This window comes from Lichenostomus cassidix, chromosome 3 (assembly GCF_008360975.1).
Source record: "Lichenostomus cassidix isolate B80296 chromosome 3, HeHo_3.0, whole genome shotgun sequence".
In the NCBI taxonomy this organism is placed as follows: domain Eukaryota; kingdom Metazoa; phylum Chordata; class Aves; order Passeriformes; family Meliphagidae; genus Lichenostomus; species Lichenostomus cassidix.
In genome coordinates this window covers 63,170,919-63,195,032 of record NC_139483.1, presented here as the reverse complement: position 1 = coordinate 63,195,032, position 24,114 = coordinate 63,170,919, and the positions used below count along the sequence as shown (strand labels likewise).

At 39.1% G+C, this 24,114-nt stretch overlaps 1 protein-coding gene and 1 long non-coding RNA gene across 2 annotated transcripts in view; both read right to left on the bottom strand.

Moving 5' to 3' along the window:
* Nucleotides 1-9,363: 9,363 nt before the first annotated feature.
* On the bottom strand, nucleotides 9,364-14,924 carry LOC146439856 (uncharacterized). The gene is made up of 3 exons (XR_014850936.1): nucleotides 14,487-14,924; nucleotides 10,748-10,817; nucleotides 9,364-10,625 (listed from the first exon to the last, which is right to left on the bottom strand). It is a non-coding gene; the product is annotated as an uncharacterized LOC146439856 (long non-coding RNA).
* A 923-nt stretch (nucleotides 14,925-15,847) lies between these two features.
* MAN1A1 (mannosidase alpha class 1A member 1) overlaps nucleotides 15,848-24,114 on the bottom strand; it is a 142,552-nt gene continuing 134,285 nt past the window's right edge. Inside the window, exons 11-12 of the mRNA XM_085056086.1 lie at nucleotides 20,007-20,122; nucleotides 15,848-19,348 (exon numbers count right to left, since the gene is read on the bottom strand). Of these exons, the coding sequence (XP_084912212.1) occupies nucleotides 19,222-19,348; nucleotides 20,007-20,122 (243 nt within the window). The 3' untranslated portion in view covers nucleotides 15,848-19,221. The remainder of the gene's footprint in view (nucleotides 19,349-20,006; nucleotides 20,123-24,114) is intronic.

Sequence of the window (24,114 nt, the reverse complement as noted above, 5' to 3'; positions counted from 1 at the left end):
CTTTCCACAACTCACTGTTTTACTGAAGTCTGTCTGCACCAATTTCACTGCTAGTTTCATCAGAAACAAGAAGAATCTTTAAGAGTATCAGCAGTTGTAATTTGCTTCTACCCATTCACATTCAGAGGCCCTTCTGGGGTTTCCATAGGCTTAAGGGAAAATACTATTACTGTGCTCTGATTCAGATTTGCAGCGTGAAACCATCACTCCACTTACACACTGCACACATTGCATTTTACAGCCATTGTCTTGATTACTGAGCTGCAATTGATTTACTAGACAGCAAATTGAAAAATTATCTCTAGGCTTCTGTGTAAAATTACCTCTGATAGCAGGTGCATTAGACAGTGCCTCAGTACTAACAGAAGGCTGTCAGGCTGTCACCTTCCCTGCCAGCTAACTCTGACTACTGGAAGAAAATTAAAGTCCAGCTTTAGAAGCTATAGCCACTGACAGATAGCCTCCTAACAATAGCAAAACATGGGATGGCAGACTGGGAGGAGGAGACACCTTACTATCTATATTTGAGCAATCGGGGTGCTTGGTTGGCCCTTTAAATAATGGTGATTCAAGAGCTCTCATGCCGAAGTTGGTGGGAAAGAGTCCTTTTATGTCAGCATCTGTGGGTTGCACACATATCTCCTGTAGTGAACTGCGTTTTTGTGCCTTTTTGCGCCTTTTTGCCCCCTCATCAGGAGTAAGAGGCACCATAAAAATCAGACAGCAGCTTCAGAGCAGAGAAGACAGTAGTCTTTCACACAAAATATGGTAAAGATGGAGGTGCCACTGCTACAGATATTGTCGAAGCTCAAATTACAAATAATTTTGCATGGGCATGTGAATTTTTGTTTCCTTTTTTAAAATATATTCATGGAAGATAGAAAGTTGGGAACAGATTTTTGACCCACAGGGAGCAATTTATTCAACTGTCATGACCAAGTCTGTGCACATTTATGAATAAGGATGTAATTGAACAAACAAATCGAGACAAAGTAAAATAAGTTAAACCAGACCAATGCAAACTTCACTAAGGAAGATGCCATCTGGAATTTCAGGAGGGATTTTGGTGCTGAGAAGGATGAAAGCTGAATTGGAAAGAATTAGATAATAAATATGATAGAGAAATGGCATTGAGATAGTAGTTGCAGATAACTGATAAGACCAGTGGAGCCTCAGGTTTATATTGAGAGCCAGAGGAGAAGGAGAATAAAGTTAAGATGCTGTCTTCATGCTGGTGGTGTACTTGTGGTTTGATTTGGAAAACCGATATATTTGCAAGGAGAAAAACTGAAGGAGCTGTTCTGTCTAAGAGGGCCAGGAAAGTTCTTGTCTTCTAAGAGCTATTTTGAAGCTGCTGTTGAGCAACAGGAGGAGAAAAGCAATGCTTGCTTCTTTCTTAGGGTCAATGAATACAGGCTATTTTTATACAAGGCTGTTTTTTTCCTCTAGCAGAAGGGCTGCCATTGGTGAAAATGAAAATGTTGATTTCATTCTGCAGAAAATTTTATGTACTAGTAGGGATGCAAGTGAACACATGCATTACTCAGATCTCATAGGGTTTTCCAAGGACTGTGATTTTAAGGTCTCTAAGTGGAGTCACACCTATTACAGTTTTTACAATGTGTCTTCAGCCTCACAAGTGCGTGCATAGCTAGAATGACTTCAGATCTCACCTTTACCTGTGTATGTGGGTGTGTGTATGTGTGCACACAACTGTCTACTGCTTGGTATGGCCCTTAGAGCTTGTGATAAAGCCATAAGCACCTGCAAAAGTGACCATCCTAAATGTAAGATGACAGTGGTTTTATCATTCTGCTTGGCATGACTGGCAGCTGTTAACTCTGAAAGGGGAATGTCTGCTTTCCTGTCCTTGCCTTCCACTTCCCACCCAAACAGAGCTCAGCAGCTGCTAATGGGAGGCTAGCTTTAGCAATTTTGTAGTGACCCTTGGCTGATTTATGAACTCTTCACTGCCCTGGGAAGGAGGGACTGACACACTCCCTTGTGTTTTCCTTCCACAGTTTCTGCTTTCTTTTCTTGCCAGACACTTTGACACCATGACTTATTTTTACTCTTACAGCCACTTTCTGCTGAGAGCCAAATGAGTGCAAAAGGGCACTTATGACTTCCAAACATTGCAAGGCATAATAGTGCTGTGGGGGAGACAATCTAAAAATGAGCAGAAACAGTAAAACACTGAAGGGCAAGCAGGATACTGCAAAGCCATCTAGAAATAACTACACACCCTGGGATGACTTTGTCTCACCCTGAAGGTCTGACTTCCCAGCTCTTCCCTGTAGTTTTAAAAGTTCTGCCTAGGTGTTTCAAGTGTGCCTTAAGTTAGGCTTTACAAAGCATTGGGGCATTGCTAACACCATGCAAAATCATGTCCATGTAAGCTTGCTGCTGTATGGAAGAACATTGTTAATGCTTGATAATCTCTTAAGAAATAGTCAGCTTTCTCTGGACTCCAGCTCACTGTATTAGGTTACAGTCTGTATTTTTCCCTTCTTGTGGGGAAAAAAACACAGAAGAGAAAGTCTTATTGGCATTTATCCCTCTTTTCAGATTAATGATCTTTATGTACTCCTTTCAGAGCAGACAGAATCCTTCAAAAGCAGCATTGGCAGTTCTTATGGAAATGTGAGTTTAACAGACTGAGAATGCTATTGGGCATCAGGTCTCCCATGTCATCAGCCATAGGGCTCCTTCTCTTGCTTTTACATAGCTAGGCTAGAAAGGTGTGTATTTGACCTAGTTACTGCTGAGAGTTTATTAATCTGGTCTTTCTTGTCAAGGTTTTGGATTTCTTGACGAAACCTGCTTAAACATGGAACTGGAAGAGTTATTTGGCATCGAGCTCAAGGGTTTGAGCCAGGCATGCTCTAGGCAGAAAGATGGAAGTTGCTTTGCCATTCCTCTTATTTAAGTTATTGCTCCATTTCTTTATGGTTTAGGGTCTGTGTTGTTTTTCAGTTCTCCATCTACATTAAGAGCTCTACCCTCCCTCACAAAATGACAAACGTGCAGTTGAAATGCTTCAAAAATTCCAGTGTCGGAGAGGATACCGTGGATAAAATAGCCTATCTCTGAATTTCATAGAAAATATCCAGGACCTGTCAGTGCCTGTCAGTGTGGCAGGGAAGATCCTGATCCTCTCTTTACAGTGACAAGCCTTGCAGAGCAGTGGTCCTCTGGGACATTTTGGGACGTGCAAGGGAAAGCGCCTTTCTCCAGTTGTTTCAAATATGAGTCATACTGAATAAACACACCCTGAAATACAGGAAACATATGGATGTAACAATGCCTAACTTTATTTGTTTTTAGAGGCTATCACAGAGTAAATGTAGAGTAAATGTGGACTAATAAAGCAGACCTGGTGACCTAAACAAAATCACCAGAGCAGAATTGGTTGGGTCCTTATGAGTGTGGGGTCAGCTTTGGGTTTTGCTCCTCTTTTGACAAGCTGCTTCCTCAAGGCTCTCCCTCTAAGGCTCTTCACCACAGGCTTCCCAAATAGTCCTGTAACCACACTGTTATGAACAGCACAGGATGCTCAGCAAGCCTTAATAAGCTAGAGAAGTGAAACAAGATCCCTCATGCTCTGATAGCTCATCAGCTGCTTTTACGGTGTAGATTTTAGCCTTCCCAGATTCCCAGGTTGACAAGGAGTTAGGATCATCCCAATATTAATTGCTGGTACTTATGAGGGCTGAGGACAGAGGGTGGCAGCACAGCCCTGCCAGAGCTCACCCACACATGCTGCAGCAGCTGTGGCAGTGCTGAGTGGGTGTAAAACATTTCACACACAATTGTTTCTAATTAAATGTACCTATTTTTTTGTTTTGCCTCACAACAGGGCAAAAGTAACTTCTGTTTTCTTAGTGTGTTTTGTAATGTTTTAAGCTGTATCTTATTGTTTGATTTAAGCTTATGCAGTGAAGTTTAGAGCCACAGGTTGTGTGTATAGTGTATGTGTGCAGGGAAAACCTTGCCTCAGAGATCACCCACTGATCTTTAACTTACTAAATGCTCTAATTGAGGCTCCTGCTGATTGTCCTGACAGCAACTAACAGGCCATTTCTTAGTGTAAGGAAGATAACCAAGCAACTGTGGTACTGATGCTGTAACCAAATGCAGCTTGGGGGCAGAGTGAAGAATTTTGGTAGAAATCATAGCAGTGAGGAATGAGCTACATTTGTAGAAGGAGGCATGCTTCCAGGGGCCCTAAAATGCTTCATTTTGCATTTTCTCTCTTTGGAAAAACCAAGATAACAAAGTGCCTAATGTGCCACTGGACCATGTTGGAATTTTACAGTGCTGAGTTCAGGGCTAAACCAACCTCAACCCCACCAGCCCCTAAGCCCCCTAAAACTAGATCTATGTTCCTCCCTGAAAAACCAGTACAATGTTTATTCCTCTCTCACATTCCAAATTAAGTGCAATGAAAGTGCTGGGCAGTTGGTATAAATATATACCATGCTATATGGTATAAATATATACCATGCTACAACAACCTGTATATGTTGAAAACATGAATCTTGAACCCTCTTTGTTCTTTGATGAAAACAGTAAGTAGAATTACTGAAGGATCATTCAGAGTTCTTAGTACTAATAAAAGGTTTCCTGAATGAGTGTCAAAATTTATCTTTCTAAAAAGAAGTTAGTAGAGCATTGAAAGGAAGCCTTGCCCATTTCCTTCATTAACAGAAATAGTCTTTGTCTCTCACATGTTTTGAATGAGAGGTCAGTTTTCAAACAGAAGACCAAAGTTTCTGGGGCACACCAGTCAAAGCTCAAACACAAAAGTTTTGTGTTGTTGAAAATTGCTGGTGTGATTATATTGTTTTTAGTGCTTATATTGTGCTTACTTGCACTGTTATGAATTGGTGAAGTGATTTGGACCTGTGTAATACATTAATATTGTAGCCTGAAATCCCTGTAAATCTGAGATAACAAACCTAACTACCAAATGATAGTTGCTGGAACTCTATGAAAGCAAAATATAATTTATTTATGACTTGTGCTATAATGAGAGCTTCTTTGTAAATGAAGAAGCATACATAGAAACACCGGGCCACTTCTACAAATGCCTTTGTCCTCATTCATTTTGTTTAGCACTTCAACAGTTCCCTTAGATGAGATTTTATGTCTTGCTTTTACATCTGTTGGTTTATTTAATCTTGTCTTGCTGGGCTCTTTTGGCTAATCAGGAAATGCATCACAATCTGTTTATCTGTGCAGATAAAATAATTTTATGTCTGCTAATTTCAGGAGAGGCTATTTCAATTCTGAATTGTCTCCAGAAGTCTTAAGTAGCTTACTGGGAAACAGGACCAATGTTTATACCTATTTTGTATTGGTCATAATTTTAGATCAGAACAATGCAAAAGAAAATTCCTAAGCTGAAGATGTAATGTGCCTTTTTTCAGCAGATAGAATATCTGAGTTTAAAACAGCAGAGGAGGACTTCTTTCACCTCAAATCTTTTTGGATGGCAGCTCTCTAGATCTATTTAAAAAGACATTAAAAATCCTTGAAAGGACAAAAGTTAGATCTGAGTAGGCTAATTTATATATAAAAAAGAAAATGGTATTAGACAAGTCAAGACCTGATTGATAGAAGTCACAGTACACATTTTCATTTTCATTGTTCCTTATCTTTGCTAAAAGAATCCAAAATATTACTGAGAGATCATTTCTAGTTACACCTTTAAACAGCACTTCGATAATCTCGTGCAGCTGTGCTAACATTATTGCCAGAATTTTATGCAGTCTTTTTGCTGACCTCATGTTTCTTAATAATTACACTCTGATCCTCACAAATCAGACAAGATGTTGAAAGAAATATTTGCAATGGCCCATTTTCTGCAAATAAAGTATTGTCCTCCCTATGAGCCATTGTTTTAGAAAAGCTTTGTCTGCCAGAAGCTGGATGCAGGGTGTGTGAGGCATTTCTCCAAAACATACATAAGCTGCAAATTGTATATGATGACACACATTTCATTATCCTTCCATTTCTGCAGGGAAAGGTTGCACAAAGTAGGAAAGCACCTGATTTTGGACAGGTTTGCTTTGTAACTGTTTGGTAGCAGTGACATTGTCCTGACTTGAAAGGTGGGATCCTCCACCCAGGGAAATGCATCTTTGGGATGGAAAGGGGTATGAGAGACACAGCCATAGGCTGTGATGTGATTGTGGGGACCAGGCAGGTAGGTGAATGTATCATGTAGCTGTCTGTGTTTCTTTGCTGCAAATAAGATTAGTTCTTAGGTAGGTTCAGTTTGCGCTGGGAGCCAGAGCAGCTCCCTAGAATTTGGAGAAGTCATTTGAGCCAAGTTCAGGAAGACTCAATAATTGTGCCCTTAGGTTCTGAAGAGCAAGAAGTGTTTTGAAATAATTATTCCCAGCAGAAGCTGTAATGAGGTTAGGTTAGACACAATGAATAATGCTAATTCCTTACTGTGTAATGACACGATTTAAAATAGCATTTCAGACATGGGCCTCCCAGGTAACTGGGTTAGATCAGTAATCTCCTGCTCTGATAAAAACTCTTCTACTCATTCCTCAGTGTCATCTCTTTTGTGACTAGCTGAACATAAGCTTTCTGGGTTTCAGTGCAGCAATCTGACTATCACACTTCCCTCTGTGACTGTACATATAGACAAGATGCTTATTTGAGGGCAAGGTAGAGTACAGTTTTCAATATAAATATGTTGGATTGGGGAGAAAAAAAACATCCTTGAAAGTGATTGAGGGGAAGATCTTCTTGAGCAGCTGCAGCCAAAGTTAGACAGAATAACTGCAGCACCCTACCGTATTGTCACCCTAGTGGCTGAAAATGTTTTTTCCTTACAAATGCTTTGAAGTATCCTTCCTCCAAGCAGTCTTTGAAGGGAAATAGATAATATAGTATTTTCTTCCAAGAGTAAAGATGTGTATAAATTTTACAACAGAGGAAATAACAGTTTGCCTGTCCGAAGCAGTGATGAAGTCTACACTTTTAACTACCATAATATACATGTAGGGCTCCCAACATGACTGGGTCTTCCTCATAGAAACTGCTTTATCAATCTTCTGACCTCTCAAGCATCATTCTGACACTGAACCCAGGCCATGAGAGACTTTAGGTTCCAGCTTCCTCTCTCAGTTGTACTTGCTCAGGCAGGAGTTCCTCACTGCTCTACAGGACTGGCTGGTACACAGGATTAGGAAGTCTAAAACTGTGAAGAAAAGCTCAGGTGTGTGTGGTTCATCCTTCTCCAAAGGAAAACAATTAGGAAATAGTGAAGGCACCTGGAGCACAGATGCAGCTCTCTCAGTAAATTACTAATTTACTCTCATGGGCATGAGGACCTGACCCGTGTTTGTTCAGCACTTGGGAGATCTACAGTGTCCCTTAAATGTGATTCCAGCTTCAAGGGAATCAGAGCTCATTTCTTTCCTTCTGGAAGAGGCTCTGCAACTGTTTCTGCTAAATTTGAAGGTAGTGCTAGGGTTGTAAAGATAGCTCTTTGTGTGGAGAGAGAAAATGACTTTCATATTGCTGCTCTTGCCCCAAGTATTCATGTGAGTACCTGCTGATGAGCCTCCTCCCCTCTTTTCTGCTCTTAATTTCTATTTGTCAAGTTTGTTTATGTAGACAAAATTCATCTGTACACCACAGCTCTGTCATAAAAGGCAAGCCTGGCCAGCTGAGGAGGGCAGTGATGTGACCTCTCTTGTGCTACCTTGGAGGCAAAACCAAGGCCCTCGGGATCTGTAGTTTGCTGCCCAAGGTTGCACATCAGCTATATGGCCGTGTGAAGAGTGGCGCATCTTCTGTTTGAAAGGCAGAGTGTTCCTTGCCAGGCTCCCCAGAGAACTCATCTAGATTTGTATCTGTTTGTCCTCACTGCACTAATCACCTTGTGGTTAGTGCAGATCACTGTCTCAGTCTCCTTAGTGGGGTCAGAGAGGGGAAATGTTTCAGATCTCCTTATTCCTCTGTTTGCCTTGGTTTTCTCAGCTTCACAGGGGAGACAATAGCAGCACTGAGATAGCCAAATATTTGCTTGTATGAGTACATATCTTAATTAGCAGAGTCCTCTGAAAAATTGTCTGTGGCAAGTGCTTCAACAGCAAAGAGGAATCCTTCATGCTATAAAAAGGCTGGAATTGTTTCCTCTATCATTTAGTCACCTCTCAGGATGGAGCCACTAATTTCTCCTCCTCCCCCTTTAACACACACAGTATGTAAATAATCCTAACAATAAGCTGTCTGGAGTATTTTATTGCTTAATTAATATGGTTTCAATATTATGAATAAATAAGATCACATTCAGATTGTGAGTATAGTAAAGTTAAGGGGATATGATCCAAGAAGGAGTTTCAAATCCCTTCGCATCTGTTCCTCTATTTTTTTGGATTAATTTTATGTTCTAAATTAAATTATTCTTATGAATCTCTTTCCTCTGATGTTCTGCCCTCCTCCCCCCATCTTTTCATCATCTGTCTGCTCAACACCTTTCCTGCTCTCTCACACAGGGAAATAAAAGCCACTTGACAGCCCAGCTGGCTGAGCAGGTCTGTGCTGTTCCTCTCTGTCCCTTGTGGGGCTGCTGAATGTGATGGGTTTGGAAAGCTCTGGACTGATTACTCTCTGTTTTCAGATGAATGCAGGCTTTCCAACTGGCATTCATTGTTACTTTGATCCAGGTTTTAATTAAAAACTTGGGAATTCAAAATCCATTGAACTGTAGTAGAACTTACATTTTAGTAAAAGATCCTTTTCTTCCTCTCTTACCTGCCCTTAAATAAAACTCAAAGCCAAACAACTCCCAGGGCCTTGCTTATTTCTGTGTAGCGAAGGGGAAAAAGTTGTTAAGTGTTCATCTTCTTTATAGGATTCTTACAAGGATTTTTTAAAAACTTTTGGCTACAGAAATGTTGATGTGACTATAGTTTCCAAGTTACCAAAAAAAGTAAAAAACAGTCAGAAAAAGGTCACAAGACTGAGGAAAAAAAAAATCTCATCGGCATATGAGATGCTTATTTGGTAATTAAGATTTCATTTTGATTTTGTTAAATTGTAATCTGTCAATGGAGGGAATCTCCTCAGGCTAGGAGAAGGACCTGGCACATTTTGGGCATTCCCACCAGTGAAAAATAATTTGGTTGCAGGTATAGATTCTTAGGAGCTCCTTGTTCTCTTAGGCTTGAAGAAGAGTCTTTGCTCGAAGGTTCTTCCTCACAGGAAGACCTTCCTCACAGTGCTGACCTTGCCCAGCACAACCTGCTAAGCTTCCTCGCTGCTGCCTCCAAAATGCTGCAGCTCCTGCTGGGATGCAGCTGCCTCCCCACTCCTCCCTGATGTCCCTCTTGCTGAGAGCAGCCAGCAGTGCTGCCATGAGTTACTGCTGTCTCATTGTGTGGTTCCTATTTTTCCTAAAAGGAGCAGCTCCATATTCCCGACTGATTTACCACCACCACTTTTGATGGCATCAAGAGCTGTCATAAATCCCCTCTCCTTTTTCTAAATGATGCATTTTTATGGTGTGCAGTTGTTAGTGGGACTGGGTTACCTTATCTCTGGAGAAAAACTTGTCTGAAATCAACCTGAGAGGTTAGGAAAGCCCTTGGAGAGGTACAGATTATCATGGGCAGACTAAATGACCATCTAGAAATGGATTATAGTTAGAAATCTAATATTTTTCCAGGAGTGTTGTCAGGCCATGATCCTTTACGTGCTGCCCTGTCTCATTGTGCATAGTGAAAGATGAAGACCAGTATCTCCTGGTATCCCTTTGAGTATATCTTTGCACCAATTTATTTATAGTTATTCTTACACTCTTGTGTTGCAAACTCCTGACTGCACCCAACTGCTTGTGGAGCAATCTCTAAGGTGTGTACTTTTTCCTCCTTCCCTCACAGGAAATGCAAACAAAGGATACAGGAGATGCCTTGAGTCAGCTCCTGAAACCTTTTCCTATTTAAGGCATATTAGCCATAAACTTCCCACTTCTAATTTTTTTTTTTTTAAATTATTTGTTTTTACTACTTACACTTGCTTCTTCTCTGGCAGTAAAAGAAACAGCAACTTAATGCAAAGTAAATCATACCTGATTTATGCTTGTATAAACAGCGTGTATCTCTTCATGTACAGGTAAACAGAATTATAAAGACATTTGTGAATAAAATTTTGAGAAATGAGAGAGTTCACTAGTAACTCATTTACCATGACAGGAGATGAATAGAGGTAATTTAGTCTCATAAAAGTAAAATTGGCTCATGTCTTACATGGGGATGGGAAAAAGATTATTGTTTAGCAGCTGGAAAGCTGAGTTGAGAATTGGCAGCTGTGATGAGGGGGTTGACTGCCTGGCTCTGTAACCTTGGGTGAACCATTTTGTGTGCCTGGTGTACATGCTGCCTCCTGTAAATACAGATCAAATTCTTGGCTAGTTTGTAGGGGGATTTGTTCTCCCCAAGTGAAGCACTAGGAAATAGGACTCTGGTGTGGTGCTGCTCTATTGCCGTGTTTGAATAAGAGCATTTCCTCCACTTCTTCTTCTGTGGCTGATATGTTTGCTCCAAAAGTGTATTTCAGTCTTCACATCTTTCCTGGGGACAGAATGGAAAGTAATCCTGAAAGAAAAGCAAATATCTTTTGGTTTTGAGTTATATAATAATAAGATAAAAAGATTAGGGTCTGTGGGAGTCGGCATTATGAGACTTGCATAATGTACATCATCTTATAAGGTACCTACCTTGTTGGGCAAATAATCTGGACTGAAGGCACAAATGAATTGTGCCTGGGAAATTCCTTCCAGGTCTTCCCTATTAAAAACACAAAGCAAAAAGGAGACTGAGTAAAACTAGGCAAGAAAAAAATTTCCACTCCTTACTAGTGAAAATGTTGTGAAAGTCCCTGAGTTAAAGGATGGTTAGGTGTTGTGGTGTGGGCTGAAGCAGCTCCCTCTCAAGGTCTAGAGGTGGCCTGAAATGAGAGACTTGAGCAAGGATGAGGTGGATGTAAAAAAAAAGAAATAAAAAAACCAACCAAAAAACAAAACAACAAAAAACCAACCAAACAAAAAGGCATAAAAAGAGCTAAAGATGTTGCATAGCTAACTTTGGAGCCCCTTGTTCTGTCACTGTGAAGAAGGACAGCGTGGTGGTGTGTGTTTTATTTTTGAAGGCAGAGCAAGAGAGGTGTTCTGGATTGGCTCAGATGGCCTCTGGCTTTCAAAGGTTCAAGCAAGTGCTTTATAAAAACCTATGGGACTAGCAAAAATGCATTGGTTCTGCAGTGTGGGTAAAATTTGTTTATTGGTGTGAATGGATGAAACCTTACAAAATGTGTATTCTTTCCTAACCTGGTTACTTTCAGCATTTTTAGGTTCTTGAGAAAGCTAAGCAAGGAGACTGAATCATTTCTACTGGTGTTTTGTTTCCTAAGAACTGTTTGCATCAGTCTTTTTGAAGCTGGGCTTCAAATAATGTGGAGTTGCTAAACCTTACATTATCAGTGATTAATATAATGATTATGTTTTTCTTTTCATTTTTGTGGGCTTTCTGGTTCTTTAGAGTGGTGATGATGTGCAGGCTGCCCTTTCTTAATGAATTATTTACACATTATGGCTGGTAACTGGAGACAATAAGATACTTTGTGCCTCTTTATAACATTTCCCTAAATTACTGAGAAGATGCTGTTATGTCAGTACTACCAAAAATGCTACTTCTGGGCTTTGAATCAACTCATCATGCTGCAGATCTCTGAATACTGTTGTTTACAACAATCTGGGGCTCTTGGCTAAACACTACAAACAGCTTCAGCCCAGGACTTGCTGAACTCCCCAATGATCGCTGGAGCCTGAGTGCTAATCCTTGTGCTTTGCAGCCTGGGCTGGGATTTGCCACCAGGATTTAAAAAAAGCCGATTCAAATTTAGGGAGCTGTGCAAATGCTTGAGGTCTGGGTAGGCAGGAAAGAGCTGTGTGAGTTCAGGGAAATCTCCATCTCTCCTAACCTTTAAAGGTCTGTGTGCATCTCTAGGTGATTTGCTTGAGGAATGCCTCTAGATTCCTACCTCCCAGCTAAAGGACAAAGCCAATGAGGGGTTCAAGTGAATGTGAAGTGTAGAAGCTAAGGAGAGAGCATTAATAAGCCAGGAAAGGAAAGCTATGCACAAATAATTGCTACTTTTCCTGCTGTCGTGATTTAACCCCAGGCAGCTGCTCTCTCACTCCCCCACCATCAGGTTCAGGGAGTGAATTGGAAGAGTAAAAGCCAGAAAATTTGTGGATTGAGATAAAGACACTTTAATAGGGAAAGCAAAAGCTTCACACACAAGCAAAGCAAAACAAGGAATTAATTCACTGCTTCCCATGGGCAGGCAGATGTACGGCCATCCATCAGCTTTCTGTGTCATGGGAAGCACAGAGATCATTGATACACCATGATGAGGGAGGGGAATTCTGGAGTTGTGAGAGGACAGGAGGCCATCTTGCAGAGCAGGGTCATATTTAGGGAACGATTTTCTAATTTTTTTATTTCTGGTTGTAGTAAATGTTTTCAATGGCTGACTCTTATGTGTAATTTCCAAAGTTGTTGCCCCTGTAGATGCAAAGCAGGCACACTGCAGCTTCCCACCAGCATGTCTGCTCTGTGAGCCTCAGTCCTGGAAAGGAGGTGCCATTTTTTCAAATCTTGGCATGTCTGAAGATGATTCTTTTGAAGTGCCCGGTTGTGAAACATTCCCATTATCTCTGATTCCTTCTCCTCCTCCATTCTGAAGTACCTCACTGTTCTCACAGATCACCTTGCCTGGTGAAGCAGTTCCTAAGTTATGTCATTGTCTCTTCACAGTCTTCCTTTCAACCCAACATTTTCAGAGACCCATTTTGCCTTACTCTTTTCACTGCTGATCTCCCTATACCCTTCCCATGTTTGAATAATTGCCCAGTGACTCAGATTCATCTTATCTCCTATCGTAAAAATTTTCGGGAAGAGAATGTGTCTACATAATTTGCTTTACATTTATGGCGCTCTAGAGTATAAATGGTTGTTATTAATAATGCATCTCAAAATAGTCTCTTATTTGACAAGTGTACTTCTATTTTAACATATAATATTTATTTCATACTTGTATGTAGTCTGCAGCATATTTCATAAAATTAATGGAGTCCCACAAAATGGGAACTTGCTACTGTGTCTGGCTGTTAAATTTTTGCTGAGAAATGGAAAGAGGCTGCAGGATTTTGTATGCAAATTATGAAAGCTGGAGATTTGGCTTTACATGTGTTGGCAGCCAGTGTTGGAAACAGAGTGATATAAATGTGATATATTAAAACATTTTATAATGATAGAGGAAAGAAAGCTTCAAATTTTGTTGAAGTTATTCATGTTAAGACATGCACACTTTAATTAAAGAAGCCAAGCATCAGCTGAATCAAAGTCACTGATTTGTTTTCACCAGGAAAAACAGCTCTGAATGATAAGAAAATGGAGAGTTTGCTCAGTGAGAATAAATTCAGGCATGATGTTTATTGTCTAAAATAACCGTATTTGAGAAACAGATCATCTGTAGGATATTAAAAATAAAAGAAGGAAATGAGAAATATAGCATGACTGCTGCCTTTTCCTCAAGCATTCCTTAGGCTTTATCCACTGCATAAGTCTCCATGTAAAATTCTGTGAAATTGTTTTCTTTGAGTGAAAAATTGACTCCACTAAAATAAACAATTTTGCCACTGACTTAAATGGAGCTAGCTTTCTTGCTGTAGAAGTTATTTTTAGAAAGAAAAATGTTCATTGATGCAAGAAACTTTTCCCTGTTAGCCCATTTTGGGGATACCATGGATATAAAGATGGAAGATTGCCCAAGCCAGTTGCAACTGTGGCCAGCCAATTAATCCTCTATTGGAAAATGTTCATATACTTCAGTGTGACACTGTTGTCTCCTTGTTTTTTGCTTTGAAACAAAAAGAAATTAGAATTAGACACTGATAACTATATTACAGTCTATCAAATCCTATGGCAGAAGTGGATGGTTGTAAGGTTTGTTTAGATCTGTAAATATATCTTAGTATAAAACATAGTCTGCATGTCCTCTCACTTTTTCTTTTTAGTGAGAAATGGTCAGGTTTGGGATTGAAGTAAGATGTGGACAATACTATTTTTTCTGGACAAGAATGTTACAGTACATTAAAACCACACTGCCAACTGGTTTTCTTCTTTAACTTGAGGTGCTCAAGACTAATAATAGCTCAGTGCTACTTTGATTGATGGTGTGAAAGCAACACACAATTGAAGGGATAAAATATTCATAATGAGAGAGGTCCTGTAAAATGTCAGTAAAATGGTAAAAGGCAAACAACCTTCCACAGCTTGGCCACAAAGTATGCACAGAGCATGTGAAAGTTTGAGAGGGGCTTCCAGTGGGAGGGTTTATTATGGTAAGTTCACAGGGTGAGGGAGAGCTGGGGCAGATAGAGGAACAGGTACCTGAGGGTCAAAGTGCTGGCTTTTGAATAATGCAGAATTCTAACAGCCTGCTGGGCTCTACCTGGATTCTGCAGCTGTGGGACTTGTTCCATCCACCACTCTATGCATGTATGAATGCATAAACCCGGGAGAGAGAAAAACCCTGTGGTTGATCTCTTCTTGCAGTATTCAGAGCGGAACTCTGAATCTCAGTGACCATTTCCTGGGTTTGGCAGTTTGCTTTTTGATGTGTAATCTCTCCTCCTGCATTTGAGATCAACTAGGACAGAATAATCCCAAGATTAAGGTGGATCAGATGAAGGGCTGTTTCCATAGCAGATACTGTCATGTGAGTGCTGAGTTCCTCTTGTGATAGAGCAAGGCCATAGGGCAATGCAGATGGGGCAAATCCTGTTTGTCCTGACTAATTGTCAACTCAGTCCTAGTTCTGTTCTCCCCTGCAGAAAACAAACCACACCAAGCATCCAATTAAGGAGACTGAATTGGTCGAATTTCCAACCCAGGCTTGCATTTACATCTCTTCTGAATCCCGATCTGCAGAAAGGTTGGCATGAGTTCATATTTGCCTTGTTAAGTAGCAGTTTGTCTCTTCCTGGAGGCAGCTGCAGGAGGGCACTGTCTGCTGACTGCCCCAAGCACTGCACTGTGCAGCTGCACACCCCCAACTGCTGAAAAAAATCTTAGAGCTACCCTCAAGAGTGATTCAAGCAGGTCTAATGAGTAAGTGCTTTGACAGAAATTGATACTACTGAGACTGTTCTGTAAAACCACAGCAGTTTATTTCAGTATCATCTTGGGATGAGGCTTTGTACTAAACAGAGAAAACAAGGTTATCCAGGAGGTGTAGCTGTTATTTCAATATTTAGATTGGCAATCTTAATGTCCTTCTGAAACAAAATACAGTTCCTATGACAACTGTTTCCTCTGGAGCATGAGCTAACGACAGGATTTCATTACATGGTCATGTAACACTGGGCACTGTGACAGCCTTGTCATCTCCACTGTGCTGTTTGCTCCTAAATGGCATTTAGCTTTGCCCACTGGTATTGTGCAGAACATGAACTGTGGTGACCGACCTTCACTGTGCTTATTGCCTGCCACCTCCCACTTCCCAGCTCCCTGCTTTTCATTAGCAGCTCACTTTCTACCAAAACACATTCAGTGTGCTGAATTTTATTGACAAGAATTCCTAGAAACTTATTTCAGTGGTAGAAATCCTATACACTGACATTAATTAGGGATAGCATCATTACAAGTACACAGAGTACTGACAAAAATTTGTGAGTACAGTAGCCAAACCAGAATATGCAGTAGATTCCTGTAGTTACTTCTGCAACATACTTAAGAAAAACTATAACCAGTTGAACAGATATATTAAAAGACTTTATTCACAATAGAGAAATTTTTACAAATATAAGTTCTTAAAAATTAATCATCTTGATCTATTATGTATTCCGTAATTTCAGTTTATATAAAGATGAAAAGACTAAATGGAATATGTACAAATCAAAACCAATTTAAATACATGATAGAAATGGATATGTATGACGTCACCATAGAAACAGTGAGCCATTGGGCATTGCAAAAATCTGTGTACAACCAACACGTATGCAATACTTATCTCACAAACAATAAAAAAAAATTTCTTTTTCCCTGTGAAACAATGTGGGTGCCATTTAAAGTGATCTACCTCTTGGGACTCAACATATGCAGATTTAAATGCATTATTATGCTAAAAAGAAATGGGAAAAGTGTGGGCAGTGATTTTATGCAAAGATAATGTGTACATGTCCCTGTCTTCTCTCCCCCTCCCCAACAATTTCTTTTGCTCTTATGAATGACTGGGAACACAAAGTCTCCATCACTAGCCACTTCCATGAAGTTAGTTAAGTAAATGGGAACTAAAATGCATGTTATCTTACTGATCTAACAAGCAGTGGCAAATATAGACTGTTTCAAAATGATTGCTCTAACTTTGGTGTTTTGGGGTTATTAAAAAAAAAAATCGATATACTCTCAGTTTATGAAAAGTTTTTTTCTTACAGTTGGCAGATCTACACGTTGTACAATCTTCTCGTCTACTTACATTAGTTTACAAAAAGTACAGTATAGTGCAGTTTGTACATACAACCTGAATACCAATACCAGTCACATTGAATTTGTGCTCTTTCAAATCATCCTAACTCCCACACTAAGAAAAAATCATATGAAATGTCTGTGTCACAAGGAAACAGCCATGATGCTTATATTGAAGCATGTAAGACCCAATGCATACAGAGCTTTTTTGAAACATGATGAAGAGCTCTCTGGGTCTCTGCTCCTCCCTTCAGCTCACTAAGTTACAGCAAGATCACTATAGACAGCTGGGGGAAGCAAACCCTGGTTAGAAAACCATGTAGAAAGAGGCTTACAAAACACACTTCTCAAAGCCTGTTTCTGTCTGAGCTTTTATAGTTATTTAACTGAGATGAGGTCTAAAGCAGCACATGCAGGTGGGAGGCAGCAGCAGCAGGAGACCCAATAAACATAACTAAGAAAAAAGCAGTTATTTGTTAAAAAGGGAAGAAAATTTCTGGTTTTATTCCACAGCTATAATTTCTTTGTGGTAGTTTGGGGGGTGGGGAGTGGGATGCAGTTTATAAAGAAATATGATGAAGTATAGTCCTCTAATGATACAAATTTTGGAGAATTGAAATTAGCAGAATTTCTGCTTTTCAACAGAGGAGAGAGCCAAGACCTCATCCTTGCTTGGTTGGTTTCAGAAACCTGCTGTGACATGAGGGAATCCATACTTTAAAAAAGAAAATAATAATAAAAAAAACAGTAAAGAAAAAAGTTTTGAGCTGCTGTGCTGGCTCCATGCAAGCAGGCTTTACCTGCAGATCCATTTCCATCCATTCTCCCAGTGCTGGATTGCTCAGACTCACCAGGGTGACCCTAATAACTCCCATGAAGGAATGCTCAGCTGTGCCAAGCCTGTGCTGGAGGATCAGCAGATCCTTGCCTTGCCTCCACACCAATGCCTTTGGCAGCTCATGTGGCACATGCCACCTCCTCTGTCAGAAGGGAGGCAGACAGGCAGTGCTGTCTTTACAAACTGTACAGGTCAGCTTCCAGCTGCTATATATAAAAATGTAATTAGTTATTTTTGGCTTCTACCTAAGAAAACCTCCACTGCAGACCTCTATCAGTATAGAAAAAAATGTACTCTGTAAAGCCTAAGCAAATGTGTCCCCTCAGCTGTGATTAGCAATGCTGGACATGTGAGCTATCTTACTAAATTCCATTCAAGGTCACTGTTCAGAACCAGATTTGTTTCACTGCAGTCCAATCAGTGAATAATGTTCTTTCTCAGAATGGGAAGCCAGGTGTTTCCTACCTGAAATGTATGGAAGTCATCCCATCACTAAATGAAAACAAAAGTAGACTTAAAAATAATGTAAACCACTTCAAACCAAGTAGAAATAGGAATGAATCATGCCTCATTTCTTTTTCCCTTTGGTGATGCCACAAAGCAAAACATTTTTGGCAAAGCTGTTACCTTTCTTAGTAAGTCAGGCCTCTACTCTAGGGAATATTTTTTGAGCACATTGCATTTCTGTTACTTAAGACAAGACAGTGCTGTCAGAAAGTTTTAGTTCAATGCAGGATAACTTCCTCTCTGAACTTCCTCTCTGAAATCTTCTTTTAAGGAGGCAGGTTTTCTTCAGGGCTTCTGAATTTCTACCTCTATTCATACAGATACTTTTGATGAAATTGCTTTGTGACAACTAACTATCAAGTTTGGTGTCACCTCTGAGCCTACCTAAATCTTTGCAAAAGTAACAGAAAAACAAACAAATCGTATCTGCTATACTTCTCATCTTCCAGGAAAATGACATGGAGTATTTTTTTGTCAACCAACCAAATGAAAGTTACTGGACTAAATATATAAATAAGTTTAATACTCCCTTTCTTAATATGAAATGACTATTTTACTCCATAGTAGCTTGACTAAAGACATGAGAATAACACCACTTAGAAAAGGGAGGAAACAATTTATTCTATTACAATATTCTAATCAAAACCTGAAAAACTAAGGTCTGCTAACTAATGTGCTAAATCCATAGAAACTAGTTTAATCTAACTTCAACTTATACTGCAGTTTCAGAGTTGTGTCTGCGTGAGATGAAAATACCCCTATGTAGACTTCATTGACGATGAAATACATCAGATACTTTACCAATTAATGATAGACCCGCATAAGAAGAGGCTGTCACAGTCACAAGATTTGTCCTGGATGACACACAAAACAAATTAACATAGAACAAAAGGAAAAAAAAAAGAAAAAGCTCTTTATACTTAATTCAATATGGCTTTTTGCAACATGGCAAAATATTACAGCTTAAAGCATACATCTCCTCACAGAGGAGAAAGGAATTTTGCAGTCAAATTAAAAGCCTAACAGGAAACAGGGAACATGCAGACCCTCTGCTCTTTTTGGCCAAAATGACACTGCAGCCTAACAGAATCTGGGGAGATATCCCATTTAATTTTTAAGAAATTATTAGTCTGGATTAAAAGATCAAGGTTTTATCATAATTAATTGGGTCCATTCATAAATATTTACTGTTAAATAAAACAGACTGCAAAACACTTGATTAAAAAAATTAACTCAGGAATTTAAAACCAAATCATGTGCCCAAGTCCTGGAAAGGAATGTAAGGAATGAAACAAAGTATAAATTAATCTTCATCTATTTCTGGTTTTCTTCTTTATTCGCATCATCTTTGTGAAGAACAGGGAGAGGATGAGCCTCTGTGTTGAAGACCCAGTGATCAAATGGAAGAAGATCATCTTCAGAAAACAGCAAATACAGGTACCTGGCAAAAAAAAAAAAAGCAGGAAATGAGACCAGACCAGGTAAGTGATTTTCAGGAAAACACAGTAATTCACATTTCATTTACTTGAGTATTAAACTTCCTGTTGAGACGGCATGACTGATTTTTTCTTGCCCAGAAAAGAAGCAAAACCGAAAGTAAAGAGACCAAGACAAAACTTTGTTTATCATTAAAAATTTAGGAGATGATAATCATTAGCCAAAAGAATGAAAGCTTTTGGTCTTCTCTCCTAAGAGGCTCAGCAAGCTTTCCATGGAAGTTGACTTTTTCTTCTTTTCCTATAGTTTTAAAATGAAAAGTGCATAATATAAACCTGGTAAGTTCTCTGTCTAGTCAATTTGTATCATTAGTGCTGGCACATATAATTAGATCCTATCAAAGATAGGAGGTGCAATTTTTCAAAGACTATCAAGTACCTTTATCAGACGTAAAGATAATTTCCAGAAGTCAGGGAATTCAGTTTATTGACACAGATTGGGGAAAAAACCCACAATTTGGCTTCCCATCACCTAAGAAAAGCTCTGCTATTTCATTCAGATTTTCTTATGTGCGTGTCAAGGGTACTAATGATAAATACTTATCTATAAAGATCATACACAGAACTACTTCACATTAATGAAAGCAAACTTTCTTAACTTACTTGAGTGTCTCTGAAAGGAAGAAACTCTGCTGCACATCATCATGGCTTTCATGATTGTTATAAACGTCTCTAATGCCAGAATAGCCACCGTCTACTCTGCAGTGTTTTTCCAGTGCCTGAAGCAGGGAAGAAAACACACAAATCAGTGGGATTAACCAAATGAAACATTTGTCAGTTTTTGTTTGACAATTAAACTAGCCAAAAACAATTGCCACAATTTTGTTGATAAAGAGATAAAAACCTGGTAAAGGTCTAGATAGAAAACTCTTTTAAAAAGACATAGGCACAGCTGACTAATTTTACAGTTAGGAAGAGAAGCAAAATAATAAATTAAGAGAAAGTGAACACAAACCAGCTTTCAGAAGGAAAGATATATGGGTATAAGAATTTAAAGACATATGGATTTTCACTTACATTATTTTTCCTCTTTTTAATAGAAGTAACAATAACCTTTCTCTCCCAACCTTTCTGCCTTTGGAAATTGTGTTACTTATACCTTTCCTGGTCATATTTTAGTACTTAAAATGATTGTGACATAATTGAACACCATACTGAAGATCAGTCTTTTCTTTACCTCCTGCAAGTCCTTTCAAAAAAGAAAAGGCAACTTTCTGTGTAAGTTGTATGGCTTTTCTTTGCAATTATTTACTTTTTCAATAGGAAACCAGTGATATTGGGCTCTGACTGAATTTCTTTTCTGCAGCAGTCATATTTTTCTTTGCTACCCCTTTGAAAAAGCTCTGTCTGTTACACAGGAGTAGACAGAAAGCCAGGGCTTAATACAACATAATTTAGCTGTAACAATAAAAATGTGTTTTTCTCTAGCTAGTTTCCAAACTCTGTATTTGGTTAAAAGGTGTAAAACAGATGACTGATTCCTATTTCACAATAAAAAAGAGTACACGGGCCACCTAAAAATACAATTTCTTTTCTGCCCACAGGAATGTCCTATATTTTGAAGGAGATATATTTTTGAAGGAGAAAAAAGAACAGATGGAGAGTGTATATAAAAGGGCAAAAAAGATGCTGGAACTGTAGAAGGTGTATATACAGTGAGACTATTTAATAAACTTGGTTGCTTTTCTTTATCGTAGACAGGTGTTTGCATTAGAAAGGTACCCTTATGCCTATGTATGAGCCATAGCTTCTTTAAATATACAGCTATCCAATACCTTATTTGAATATCGGTTATCTTGTCACTACTATAATAAAAATATTAATTAATCTTTTTTTTTTCTTTATAATTGACCTATTTAACAAGGCCACAAGTATTCTTACCCTCTTAATTTTTCTTATTTTGTTTTACAATAATTCTCTGGTATCACACAGGATAATGAAGGAGTCAAGAGAATCTAAGATGATTATATTTAAAACAACTCATTATTCAAAAACAAATCCAGAAAATGCTATTTAACCCTAAACAGCTTTTCACAATGAAAATAACTGTAAGGATGGTGGGTTACTACATTCAGGACCACACTACTGTGAAACATGGTGTTTGCTGTGGAGATGGTATTGGAGCAACAACTTTCAGGCAGAAATTCCTGGGGCTTTATCCAACCCCCAACAGAGAGCCAGGAGATAACTAGTTCCTCCCTTTCTGAAGTTACTGCAACTATCACTGAAGTGAGTACAGGATGTGTAGATTTTATTTAGGGAGAAATGTTTCATTTCAAGACACACAAAGAAAAAAGCAAGGGAGAGGATACATCTAAACCAGGCAGAATAAGTATTTTCTGATGACAGATGGGACTAAAAGTCACTAATAATTACTGAGGTATTCATCACCTTCCCCTGCTCTAAAGACTCTTAAAGATCTGTGTTTTGCTGTGAGTAGATATCCTAAACGTCCTTGATTTCACTGGAGTCCCTGTAGCTGTCTGCACACATTTAGCTTGCACGTCAGGCTCTCCTTAGTTTTCACGGGAGAGTATGCTGCCTATTGTGTATTTAAAAGGGATTTTTCTCCAGAAGAGATACTTTAAATTATAACAGCCCATTTGTCTTTTCTTATGTGTCTTTAGGTTCTTTAATTTTCCTGGACACTTTTACTAAATGACAAATATACTTAAGTTTAAAGAAGTAATTTCCTCTGGCTGGTATTCCTTCCCATTTCTCTACATCAACCTGCAATGAATTCAAAATGCTGAATCTATGTCTGGATTTTCAATGTCAAACAAAAGATGATGTTTTTCAAGGCACAGCAGAAGCACAACTTGAAGGATAAAGCTACTATGCAATGAAATACCTGCATTCTAAACAGGGCAAGGTAAAATAAAAGCAAATTGCATTTACTATTTATATGGTCTAACATCTACTTTGAGCCTTCCCTGAGTTCAGAGGCATCATAAAGGTACGTGACAGCACTGCTATGATGTAAACTAAGGGGTTAACTTGCCCCATGTTGGCTTTCTGGTGGTTTCTACTCAATGCAAATATGAAGCATCTCATCCCTCAAAGCTACTTTCCACCTAGCTGAAGGAACAGGACATCCACCTGCAGGATTAGTAGGATAAAAAGGCTCTAGGTTGTCAACCATCCTGGCAGTGATGGGCTTTTGGCCCTTTCCTGCAGTTTCAGGGTACAGTGATGTTCACAGTGACAGGGGGTAGTGGTGGGAAGGAAGAAACAATCAAACACACTTTAAATTAGTAGTTTTTGGAAAATGAGGGTGGCTAGGATCAGTTGTGCTGCAGTAATGGAAAACATCAAGCACAGTGAAAACTAGCTGACAGTCTCAAACTATCATAAAGGGGATAAACAAAGGAAGTGCTACGAATTTAAAATATGTGCCACATTTATAATGCAGAAAGGGAGGCTTTCATGAGCTAAGCTGATAAAACCTTTCTGACTCAGTAAGAGTGGATATTGCTGGTGGTCATAACTGCATTTTCTCCAGCTGCTGAAGTACATACAAAATTATCTTGGACTCAAAGCAGTAAAGTGAATTCACAAAGAAAAAAAGGAGAGGCTATAGCATACTTTTAGTCTATAAAGTTAGAGAAATACTTAATAGACTTGTCAGAGAGTTTAGAAGTCATGACTCTAAAACAGCCTCCTTTTCTACTACAAGGACACTGGGAAACAAACCTAGTGAGTTCTTATCACTAGAGTAATGAGTTGGAAATGGACATGAAACATCTGAAGAACAACATTTTTTTGGGCAAAACCCAAATGGTCTGGTGTTTCCTCTTTTTTTCTTGTTTCAGGGTCAGGTTCCTCTCTGTGCAACAGGTGCTGGTAATCAAACCAACAACCTTCAGTGGTTGGGGATTCCCCAAGGACAGAAAGGGTGATGTGCTCTTTGGGGCAACATTAAGGAGCAAGAGGGAACAGAATTTATGAAATAGTTATGATAAGCTAGCATGATACATGCTGTAACAAAAAAATACTGTATCAGGTGGAGCTGTATGGCTATAAACGCCAAGAGAGAACAGGAAGAAAAAAAGGGAAAAAAAGATTTAAAACCTACAACTGACTGTGTAACTTCTGGAAAGCTGTAAGACTTGTTTTTTATGAAAAACCCGACTGCACATTAGGACAGTGGAAGATGGGCCTCGGGCAGAATGGGACCAGCTGCATCTCCCACACGCAGGCTGTGCTAGAGCCAGATTGAGAGTAACCACAAGAATGTTAAACAAGGAACACGTGGGGAGCGAGAAGAAGGTAAACAAGTGAACCAATTTGAAAGAAACACAAACAAACTGAACCAACAGGGTAAAGAATAATAATAAGGAAAACATTTCAATTGTTTATAACAATGTTATCAGTGTGGGCAGTAACAATGAGTCAGGAAAAACATCTCCTGGAGAAGGAACAGTTGGCATTGCTGAATCCTGATGGGATGACTTCCATAAACAGCGATTGTAAATATGCCAATTATAATCTGCCTGGGAAGATTCCAGTAGTAAAATGTGAGCCTATGGGTGGTGTTAGCAAAGTAAAAAGTAAGGGAACAGCCCTCTAAATTAGAGGTTTTAAAATCCCAATTGCTTTGGAATCATTAACTCAGAAGCATATTGTTTCAGGACCACAGAGCCAGCACCTGAGGGAGGCAAATACAATGCCCTAAATAACTACACTCTGCCTAGCTGAATACATTGCTCAC